Raw genomic sequence first — 12,061 nt, 5'->3', positions numbered from 1 at the left:
ACCTTTCATCATTAGTTGTGTGTGTGTGTTTGTATGTGTGTGTGAAAGCTCCTGTGCACACATGTACATGTGTGCATGTACATGTGTGTGTGTCCACATGACTATACACATGAGTTCTGCTATATTCAAGCACCTGGATAAGGAAGCTGAAAAGTTGAATTAATAACCAAATGACTCACACCTGTAGAGCAAGGATGATGCTCAACGGTGTGGGGGCAAGGAGCAAATGTGGCCCGTGACAACCAAACACCGTCGGGGTAGTCCAGAGACCCCAAAATGACAAAGCACTATTGAGTCTTTCTTTCAAAAGCAATTGGCTATATAATTTTTTATTTTTTTTTTTAAAGATTTATTTGACATAGAGAGAGAGAGATCACAGGTAGGCAGAGAGGCAGGCACAGAGAGAGGGGGAAGCAGGCTCCCCACTGAGCAGAGAGCCCGACGAGGGGCTCGATCCCAGGACCCTGAGATCATGACCTGAGCCGAAGGCAGAGGCTTAACCCACTGAGCCACCCAGGTGCCCCGGCTATATAATTTTTTAAATAGTCCAAATACATAATTTTCATTCACATGATTCCTCTTGTGTTCTATCACACTGAATTGACAGAAACTTAAAAAAAAAATCATCAAAAATTTTGCTTATTCTTTACTCCCTTGACTCAAATCTCCTTAGCTCAGGAAAATCTTCCCTCTTTCATTCTCTGCTTGAATAATAACACATTGCATGGATATTTTTGGATGCTAATCTGTACCTAATGGTTAATGAGTCTTCTTCAGTTTCAGGAGGGAAGATGTAACTGGTACTTACACAGGGGAAGCATTGTCAAAGCTTCTGGTTCATTCTGCAGCTCAGCTGTGTTCCCACCCCCTGATGAGCATCCTTTAGATGCTTGATTTTACTTTTTACACTTCTTATACTCTCCTGTACATACAAAATATTGATTTCTGGCCCAGAACTGGCTTGCATTTATTTCTGATGAAGGCATTCCTACCATCCTGGTTTCCTTGTGTTTTCCTCCTGTCAGCTGGAATGACTGATTCTGTTTTAAATGCTTTCCCTTTTCCTTCTTCCAGTAGAAAGACCTCTCATGCTTAACAATCATCAACACTTCTTAGCAGTCTTCTGTGAAATGACTCCAAACCTACAACGACCTTCTCTGAATTTCCACCAAAATTATAATCAGTTCACACACTCATCACAAGGAGCACTTTCATCAGCAATCTAGTACCACACTCCCGCTTGCCCCACTGATGACTTAGGGGCACCTCCCAGGTTCTGAAGTGAGCCGCCATGTTTGATAAGTATCTTTTATTTCCCACAGAACCCAGCACCGGATGGATATCTTCGGCCTTCAACATGTAATGATCAACCTAACCAGGCCAGCATTTCCACTCTTTAAATATAAAACTCCTTCTGGTGTAATTCTCTCTCTGTGGAACTTTGCAGGGCATCCCAGGGCATCCCAGGGCATCCCAGATGCCCTGACATAGAAACGCTCCTACTGTCCTATACTGTCACAGCTCCTTACCTGGATTAAAAACTGGAAACCAGTGGTAGAGCTCATTCTTGTAGGGAACGGTGTCAAACTCACTGCACTGCATCTGCCGGAAGGTGGGCACGTCTGGGCGACAGGGGTGGACGTTGCACAAACGATAGCGTTTCCTCTCCCCGGTGCAGTACTTCCCGCCAAACTTGGGTCTACACAGGAAACAGACAAGCTGTTCATTTGTTTCCTTAGAGGCTACCATTTTTCCTTTAACATCCCTTGGCATCTGGTCATGTCTGGTCTTGGCCAAACCATGCCCTGATCTACGCTCAAAACTAACCTTTTACCGAAATTCTTCCAATTTCATACATTTTTTGACTGTTGTTGTTGCCCAGGACCATTCAGTTCCAGGTCTGTAGTTGCCTAATTTGAAACAGTGAGTGTATCTTTTCTACTTGTATATCTAACTCAAAATATACACTGAGAAGGGATGCATCATTCTCCCTCCAAAATCTGTTCCTCTAATTCCTGTTTAGCAAGTTAAAAGTGGTCAGATTGCAGAAGCCTCCAACCCCTGCCTTCCTTTGACCCCACCGTCCAGTCCATCAGCTGCCCAATCATCAATCATGTCTTTGTGTTTGTTTTCTCCTCTTTGTTCCCACAATCACGGAACTAGTCTAATTCTTCTCTCTCTTCCTGTCTCCCATCTGCCCATCTTTGCCCTCATTCAATCTACTGTACACATCTGGTTAATTTTTATGACTACTTTAATTACTTTTAGCTTCTTGTTTAAAAACCTTTTGTGGAAAAAATAAAATAACATAAAATAAAATAAAATAAAATAAAATAAACTTTTGTGGCACCCAATGACCACAGAACCAAGTCCAGCCTCTTTAGCTTAACATTCAAGGCCCTCATGATCCTGACTTAATTCATCCTACCAACCACTTCTCACCCACCCCTTCATTTCCATATTTTTCCAGTGACACAAGTTGACTTATTTACTATTTCTCTTCCATGCCCCTGGATAGACCTCCCCCATCTTAAATCTCTGTCTACCTGCTACCAAAGCTTTCAGGACCGAATAATGCTATACCTCCATCATAAACTCTTCCTGGATTTCTGCCAGAAGTAAACTCTTTCTCCTTTCACTGATGCCTGATTGTATCTACTGTATGCATTTACTCTACTTATCACTCCAAAACACAGTTCACTGATGATCCAATCCAAGCTCTATGTCACCTGTAATCTCTAAGTCATATTTTGAGTACAGATAGCTCTTAATAAACATTCAGTGAAAATATAAGTTAACCTTGTTTTAGAATAATCTTTCTCCAACCTTTTTTTTCCTTTGCAATACACACAAGGGCAGTAACAACCTTCCCATGAGGATCAATTATTCATTCAAAAAGGGCAAAAGAAATATATCAGACTGCTGTCACAGAAGAAGAGGAATTCTCTGTCCTTTAAGAAAGCTCCAGGCAGGGCACCTAGGTGGCTCAGTTGGTTAAGTGACTGCTCCAACTCAGGTCATGATCCTGGAGTCCCAGAATCAAGTCCCACATCAGGGTACCTGATTAATAGGAAGTCTGCTTCTCCCTCTTACCCTCCCCCTTCTCATGCTCTCTCTCTCACTCTTACTGTCTCAAATAAATAAATAAAATCTTTCTTAAAAATTAAAAAAAAAGAAAGTTCCAGGCAATCTATGTATGTCTTCTTGTCTCCACCTCACTGTGTCTGAAATTGGGAATTGTGTCTGCTTTTGCAGTGCAGCAGAATGGGGTCAAATACCTTGGGGTTTGAACTCTGCTTTACTTTGTATTATTAATTAGATGATTTTGAACAAGTTATCTTATTTCTCTAGACCACAATTTTTTTTTCATTTGTGAAATGAACATAATAGTTCTTATCACGAGACAATGCACATGAAGATTTAGTAGAGTAGCTAATACAGTGTAAGAGCTCAGTAAATGATATCATTGTTGGATTATTATAAGTATTAATCAACAAGTATTTATACAATGTGTTCAACATCATTTCTAGGGAGGACAGAGTCCAAAAAAAGGTCAACCCATGCCCTGTGTCTCCTAGAAGCTTATAATCTTGAGGAGGAAAAAAAATAATCATCTATGTAATAAATAGGAGAAAATTTAAGAGCAATTATGTATCCCTGACTGTAAGTACAGTGAGAGTTTGAGGAAGGACACAAACAGTGGAAGTCAGGCTGATTGGAAAGAACTCACAGAAGAGCTCTCCTGGAGAACAGCCTTAGAGGATGGATGGAAGTGGCTTCTTGGTGCTAAGACAGAAAGCATGCCAAGTGAGCAGTCTCGATGAAATCACATTCTAAAAGCACGGGGAAGTAGGACATCTTCCCAAAGTGCCCAACTGATAGTTGGAGAGCCAAGATTTAAGCCCTTATCTTCTTTAGTCCATAGCCAGAGTCCTCATCCATTGTTACGCTGCCTGACCATGTGGTCTAGGGGGACAAAGACTTCAAACCCTGGCAGTCTTATTCATTTCTGGTTGCAGTTGTCTTCTCATGAGGTTCTGCTGTACTTTGCTCTCCTTGAGCGCCCATGAGATTTCCTATATTTCCCTCCCCACCTTTCATTATGTGGTTTGAGTAGCCTTCTGTTCCTTGAACATAAAAGAGCTTTGACCAAACCAGTTCACCTTCACTGACTCCATGTAGAAGGTAGTAAGAATTGTCCATGATATCTGAGGTTAGATCTGTTTCCCATTCATAATGACAGAGTGACACTTTATGACTTGGCTCTTCTCCAATCCATTTCCATCCAACAAACATCTCTGAAAGTCTTACAACCTCTGCTGGTTTCTCACTAGACACCTGATCAACATCAAGAGCAGAGTCTCAATGTCAGCTGACCCCGCACTGGCCTGAATCCATAACCTGAGTCACACAACTGAATCTGAGGCTATGTTTCCATTGTCATTGTTCTCAACAAACTTAAGGAAACAAGCTACTGAGCTCAGACAGGGTCACTCACCTGAGGAAACTCTATGACACACTGTGGTCTCTAAGATGGGCATTGGAACCATTTTTCACATGAGGCCAAGTTAGAGATTCATCCAACAGTTCCTCAACAAAGATGTCCCTTTCTGACTACCACAGATCACTGACCACCCTCCCGAGAGGCTGTAGACAGTAGCGGCAGAACACAGAACACAGACAATAGGTCTCAGAGCAAATCGCCTACATTTCCTGATCTCTAAAATGGAAATCATATTTCTTATCACATTGAAATAACTCACAAAATGAAGATTTTCTGCAAAAATAAGAAATCCCTGGCTTCTAATTTTTGAAGCCACTGAAATCTTTTATTTAAATAAGAACGACTTTTATTGAAGAGTAAAATTTAAACAATTTCATCCAAATTCCTCAAAGGTACGCTTTTATGGGTGGTAAATGAGAAAAAAGATCATAATAATTACTGTAACACCTACCATTTATTGACAATTTAATGTAGTAGGTTTTGTGTTCAACTCTTTATATATATTAATTAATTCTTAGGAGAAGTTTATTATGTATCTTTATTAAATATTCAGTGTATGCATACATACACACACATATATACATAGAGTAATATATTTACTAATAAAAAGGAAAAGTGACATTTGGAACTTAGATACTTAGGAGATTGTAATCACATTCACTATTTGCCTTTTAAAAAAAGGGACTCTTACTCCTCAGTGCAGATTAATGAAAATCTAGGCCAAAGGAGCTTAACATATTTTCTACTTCCCAGAGGCATCACATGCACACTTCTTAAAAATTTCCCAAGTATATCAGGCAATAATGAAGTTAAGAATGCCATATATATTTGTGGGGGCACCTGGGTGGCTCAGTCAGTTAAGCATCTGCCTTCAGCTCAGATCATGGTCCCAGGGTCCTTGGATCAAACCCCACATCAGGCTCTCTACTCCGTAGGGAGTCTGCTGCTCCCTCTCCATCTGTCACCCACTCTCTCAAATAAATACATAAAGTCTTTTCTTTTTAATGTCATATATATTTGGAAAACAAGGGAATTTAAATTTAATTCACATAATAGTATCATTATGCAAATTTAAAATAATGAAAAACTTTAGTACCTTAATTAAAAGATTGAAAACTACTTTGTGTATTAACTTCTCTGGAACCTTTAATATGGTTAATATTAAAGCTTAAGGTTCATAAAATCCTTATTTAAAATTTTCAAAATAATTATGCTCAAAAATGTACTATTTATTAGTTAACTTAAGGGAAGAAAATTATTTTCATAAAATTAAGCATTCATTATGATTCAAAGAAAGCTACAGTCTTATTAGCAAAATTGAGTATAAGTAATCTTTCACTGACAGAGTGAAGTTATCTAGAAAAATTTCCCTGCATAGTCTCCTAAGATCTTTCACATGGATTATCTTTTCACATGAAAATTTACTTATTTCTCCAAATGATGGAATGAGCATATTTATCCAAGTTCTAGTAACCATCCAGTGCCACACCAACATTAAACAAAACAGAACCACATTTTGAAGAATCTTCTTGTTCTCTTTAGTTTTAGGAACCCACTGAACTTCTCCTAGGAGGATTAAGCTCACTGGCATCACGTTAGCCAAGACTGGTCTCTGGCGCTCGTGGAAGGAAGGGAAATAGTTTTGGCCAGACTTACTCAGGATTGTTGCAGAGCCTCTCTGCACTCTGGGCCCCAGCCCCACAGGTCCTGGAGCAGTGGGACCAGGGCGACCAGCGGCCCCAGCCACCAGGGATGCTCTCTGGTTTCTTCCCCACTGTGATGCACTTGCCAGCCATACACCACTGGAGAGGTAAGAGGCGGGAGACACATACATCATGAAAGTTCCCATAGCATGCTGAGCCAAGAACCCTAGAAATCTAAACCCAATTCTCCCCAAGCAAGCAGGCTTCCGATGGTCACACAGCGTATGGAGAACAAAGTAGGGCTTACAAAAAAATGTCTCCCAAGAGTCTTGGGTTTTCGAATGAGACAATGTTAGAAACCAAAGGAAACTTTCTGCTGCCTTGTTGCAGTCAGCCAATTGGGGAATGTTCCTCTAAGTGCGGTTGGCGGATGGCATGGCAGAAGGTAAAGCCACACACTGCTTCCTTCACTGGGAAAGTCCTGCTCTGACACTCATGTCGGCTCAGTCTGCTTAGCAACAAAGTTGTTTTATAATGTCATTGATTTACTTTTGGCTGCAAGCTCCTTACCTTGCTGCAGACCATAAACAAACATTTTGCAGACTGTCACTGAGATAACACTTCTTCGTAGGTAGGTATCTCGGCAGGTATCTAATGTTAGCAGCAGACACCGCATCCTCTTGCAAAAACTCCACCCGTGGCCGAAAAACACTAGTTGAAGTTCTAATAATGAGAACAATTTTTGCTTCCCTGTAACTCTATCCATTGTTTCTAGTTCTAGCTGTGGCTCAGAAAAAAAAGCTGTCCTCTCTCTTCAAGGCAATCCTTCCACAGCTGTCAGCTTAGGAAGGTGAACATTAAAAGAAGAAGAAGAAAGAAAGAAAGAAAGAAAGAAAAGAAAATGCAACTTGGTTGTTTGAGGGTTTGGGCATGCTTTCTCTGCTAGTGTCCTTTCCCTCATTATTTCTGGTCACTGTGCATTCTGACCAAGTTCTAGAATCTCAGTGATGGACACTGCCACTCTCAGGCAGCATAAAGATACCCAGGAAATGTCTGAATCTTAGGCTCACAACAAACACAGCTGGTCTAGCTGAGCAGCACACGTGACCCTGCTCTCAAGCGGTCTGCAGGAATTCCATCCTCTGAATTCTTGGAGGTCTGGCTTTCCTCCTTAGTTAAATGGGCAGGATGTCAAGAAATGTAGTCAGATCAGATGATGAGAATGAAGATAACAAGTGGCTCAAGTCCAGCATCGTTGGAAGGCAGAAGCCACTGGCTTGCCTTTTCAGTTTTTAACAGGGAGGGGGGAAGAAGTCAAAATGAAGGGTGATAGTAAGCTCAGCAGATGTTATCAACCGTAAATTCTGCAGGCATTCATCCAGCAAAGTTGGGATGGATGTTTTGCAAGTGAGGTGCGGAACTGGGCTTCAGCTCTCTCCTTCACAGTTTCCAGGGAAGGTTCAAAAGGCATCATGGAAATAGAATCCTTTTCCCTGGCTAGTTTGACTGTGTGACCTCCATTCACCCAGACAGCTGCTCTCCAGGGCTCTCTCTCTCTTTTTCCCAAGAACCCTGTGCCCGCCGCCCTCCCACCACCTTCCTTCCTCAGCCCGACACATCACCTTCTTCTCACCACACCGTGTCCCATCTGCGGCAGCATCCAGCTTAGAGCGACAAAAGCCTTTCACTGAGCACCACAGGGTCTGGCAGACATTCTGGAAAACAAACGTGAAACTCTACTCTTTGGGATTTTCAAAATTTGTACAAAAGCATTCTACAGTGATGGTGAAAGACACACTTGGTCACCCACAGACTCACAATAATGCTGTTGCTACTAGTGAGCAAGAGTGATAAAAAGTGATCATTAGTGGGGCACCTGGGGGGCTCAGTCTGTGAAGCGTCTGCCTTAGGCTCAGGGCATGATCCTAGTGTGCTAGGATCGCGGCCCATGTTGGGCTCCCTGTTCCATGGGGAGCCTGGTTCTCCCTCTGACCCTCCTCCACGTTTATGCTCTCTTTTTCTGTCAAGTAAGTAAATAAAACTCTAAAAAAAAAAAAAAGTAATTATTCAAGAACTCTTGATTCAAACTTAATTTGGGCTTTGTCATCACTCCTACACAGTGGTATGGTCTAATAAGCAATAAGAAAACAGGAGATAAAACACATTTCCTAGCAGTTGAGGCCAGTTTCTAAATGGGTGACATAGTATCACTGACCTCAGGCAGGGTAATTGGGGACAGTAGCTATCAAAGGCCAATACAAACCATGCACGAAGGCCTCTGATTACAAACAGTTGGGTGGTTATAACTTGAGCCTGTTCACTGAAGGAAATAGAAACTATGGCACTTAGCCAGCCCAAGCTTATTTACTTATGACCCAAAGTAGCCCCCTTGCTTTATCTGCCAGGGAGTGAAATGGGTTTTCCCTATTGTTTCTCCTCTTACAATAAGAACAAGGGAAGGTTGACAAGAGTCTTACAGATCACCAGAAATGGCTCCACTGCTCCCATCCACCTTTTACTCTTTCTTCTATCCACCCATCATTCACCATTCCCTCTATTTAACTATGTTCTAGATTCAATGTTTTCTAAAATAAGATTTCACATTTTTACACAGTTTAGAAAATTCTCAGTCTTGATCTCTCTAAATTTGGTCTCTCCCTGATTACCACTATTCTCTCCTTCCCAGACCTCTAAACTGTTGGTGATGAGCCTTGCCATTCTGTCTTTCACATCTCAACTTCACTTATATTTTCTAACTCTCACTTTTCTTGTATATAAAAGTTGAAAAAGTCTGGATTTCTATCAGGAAAAGACCAGCCTCTCCTTTAAACACCTCTGAGAAATACTCAGGAGAGATAGGAAGTAATTTTCTGAGCTCTAAATTCCAGCTGACTGATTTTCTTTTCTACTGTGTCAAATCTGCTGTTTAACCCACACACTGAATTTAAAATCAATGACCATATTTTTCATTTCTAGAGGCTGTAACTGTATTTCATATCTACCTTACCAATATCTTCTGGTGTATTTTTCCTTTTTCTCAAATGTAACTCCTCTTTCATGTATTCATTTTATTATCCTTACCTAAAATATTCATTTATCCAAAGTCATCTGGATTTATTATCTTTCTTATTTATCTTTCTTCACTTAGCTGTAGATTGTCTTAAATTTTGAATTAGAAGCTAAATGATGAATTCACCTAATCAAAAGCTTTATCTATTACAGATTTTTGTGCATTTTAGCTGAGCATTGGTTTTTCCAAGGCAGGTTTTTAATCTTTCTTTTTACCAGGCATCCCACTGCTTTACCAGGTCAGAAATATGTTTATTTGAAATTTTTTTTGGCATAGAGTTTCTCTGTTTCAGGATTTCTTTTCCTTTAGTACCTGCAGTTCTTGGTCACACCACTTCAAACAATGAAAAGGCAGACCAGACGAAGAGTGATGGGCAGCAAGGCTGTATATTGGGGATAAACGCTCCCAAAGAGGGAGGGGACCCAAGAGGGTTGTTATTCTGGCATTTAAATCTAGAGGTTTTTTTTTTTTTTTAATTTTATTTATTCATTTGACACAGAGAGATCACAAGTAGGCAGAGAGGCAGGCAGAGAGAGAGAGAGGAGGAAGCAGGCTCCCCGCGGAGCAGAGAACCCGATGCGGGACTCGATCCCAGGACCCTGAGATCATGACCTGAGCCGAAGGCAGTGGCTTAACCCACTGAGCCACCCAGGCGCCCAAATCTAGAGGTTTTTATAAGATTGTTGGCCAGCTGTCTTCATCTGATTAACCCTCCATGCACCTGTCATCCAATCAGGTTTTTGTCTACATGCTCATCTACCTCTCAGGGAGCTGTTCACGTGGGAAGGGGTAGAGGACTCCTTTCAGGGTGGTGGAGAGTAACAGGATGGGGTCTTTTTCCTTTTAATAGTAGTTTCCTGGGGGACGGGAGTGGGCCTTGTCCCTGCCTGCCTTTTTTCTGACTAACCTCCATTACAACCATACAAGAGTATAAATTTGAACTCAAAATCAGTATTGACTGTGGTCAAGTATTTTCTAGGGAGAAAGTTATCCACCAGCACTCCTCCGCCTCAAAACCCAAGCTGAGGTAAAAGATGCTTCTCTGCCATCTACTTTTGTTGCCAATGTGTTCTTCTAGCCACCACCACCCCTGCTGAACCAAAGCTCCTCAAGTCCCCTGGCTTCGTGTAAGGGTCTCACTTCCAACTCCCTGCCTTGCTTCAGGGGTGCAGGTCATCATCTGTTGCCACTGGATGTTAAGTTAAAATCAAGGCCCTCTGGTTTTCTCCTCATCCGCCTCAATGTGCTTATCACTCCCTTCTTTAGTTTTCTCCCCCTAAAGATGTTTTTTAACCTTTCTTATAAGTTTGCTATGTATTTATAAAGATGATGTAGGTTTTTTGAGTTGTAAACTCTTTCAAAATAAAAAAAAGGTTTTAACAAAGAAAGTTGATATTGTATTCTCTGGTAGTTTACGTTTTTTTGTTTTTTGCTTTATTCTTTACTGAAAAGGATTAGGTTATCTTGGCTGTAATATGCAGGAGTCTGAAATCTGCATTCATTTATCTCAAGTCTTCGTTCCATTATCTATTTATCTATGGGCCAGGCCCTGCTGAATGGTGGGAATAAAAGTTACTTCAGAGAGCTCACATAAAGTAGGGGAGGGCACAGACAAGTAGAAAGCAACTCTAATATCATCTAATAAAATCTTTGTCCTGGGCACCTGGGTGGCTCAGAGGGTTAAGCCTCTGCCTTCGGCTCAGGTCATGATCTCAGGGTCCTGGGTCGAGCCTCGCATCAGGCTCTCTGCTCAGTGGGAAGCCTGCTTCCCTCTCCCTCTCTGCCTGCTGCTCTGCCTACTTGTGATCTCTCTCTCTCTGTCTCTCTGTGTTAAATAAATAAATAAATAAATAAATAAATAAATAAAGTCTCTGTCCAAGAAAACACAGGAATAGAATGTGAAATGTCCAAGCTGAGCTCCAAAGAAGAGCAGGAGGGATGATGCAAAGGAACCAGCACATACAGAGCCCTGGAGGTAGTGGAGGACCCCCAGCACTTTTAGGGGTTGAGACTGTTCAGTATACAGATAAGCACAGAGCATGAACCAGTAACTGACCAGAGAGAGCCAGGGTGGTGTGTTTGCAGTAAACCGCAGGATTCCCTGGAAAATACTTACCTTTGTACACATCTAAAATTGTGGATAAAAATATTTTAAATGCATTCCTGAGTTGGCAAGAAAGTAAGAGAAATCCTCAGAGGCTAAAAATGTTGCAAAAATTTTGGAGATCTAAACATACAAACCTGGTCACTTAGACTTTTGTTTTAATAGTCACCTGAGTAGTAGAGACAATAACCTGGGCCTGCGTTGCCTGGGAAGTTGGACTGGAGACCTCACAAAGACCAGAATCCCAAGAGACTAGCCCTTGTGTGAAAGGGTGAACTAGCCTTGTGTGAACCCGGGGACACAGCTGGGACATGTGTCTGTTTTGATTTTAACTCTAAAAGTCGTGGTAAATGTTACCCCCAAGAGTTTGTACCCACAATGGCCCTCACACAATACTTGCAGTCAAACAACATCCAACCAATAACTTATTTTAACTGAGCCCAAATTCTCTCTGGATGAATTTGCCAGCCATCTAAGCCTTAAAGAATAACCTGATAGGAAGTTTCACGACAAAGCGCTCACAATTAAAAACAAAAATAGCATGGAGGACAAAGGGAGTTAGAGAGGAGAAGGGAGTTGGGGGAAATTGGAAGGGGAGGTGAACCATGAGAGACTATGGACTCTGAAAAACAATCTGAGGGTTTTGAAGGGGCGGGGTGGGGGTGGGAGGTTGGGGTACCAGGTGGTGGGTATTAGAGAGGGCACGGATTGCATGGAGCACTGGGTGTGGTGCAAAAACA

At 41.6% G+C, this 12,061-nt stretch overlaps 1 protein-coding gene across 9 annotated transcripts in view; it reads right to left on the bottom strand.

The window, feature by feature from the left end:
- Nucleotides 1–12,061, bottom strand: part of ADAMTS12 (ADAM metallopeptidase with thrombospondin type 1 motif 12) — a 290,253-nt gene that overhangs the window by 91,627 nt on the left and 186,565 nt on the right. For 8 of the 9 annotated variants that reach the window (XM_032337661.1, XM_032337660.1, XM_032337662.1 and 5 more), the window contains 3 exons: nucleotides 7,770–7,862; nucleotides 6,161–6,306; nucleotides 1,530–1,699 (listed from right to left, as the gene is read on the bottom strand). In XM_032337661.1, the coding sequence (XP_032193552.1) occupies nucleotides 1,530–1,699; nucleotides 6,161–6,306; nucleotides 7,770–7,862 (409 nt within the window). Of the gene's footprint in view, nucleotides 1–1,529; nucleotides 1,700–6,160; nucleotides 6,307–7,769; nucleotides 7,863–12,061 lie in introns of those variants that run through there. The other variant, XR_004284258.1, reaches the window with a different exon arrangement.

The sequence above is a fragment of the Mustela erminea genome, chromosome 3, assembly GCF_009829155.1.
Source record: "Mustela erminea isolate mMusErm1 chromosome 3, mMusErm1.Pri, whole genome shotgun sequence".
NCBI classification, from domain to species: Eukaryota; Metazoa; Chordata; class Mammalia; order Carnivora; family Mustelidae; genus Mustela; species Mustela erminea.
Note: the sequence above shows the minus strand (reverse complement) of the source record. Positions and strands in the feature narration are given on the sequence as shown.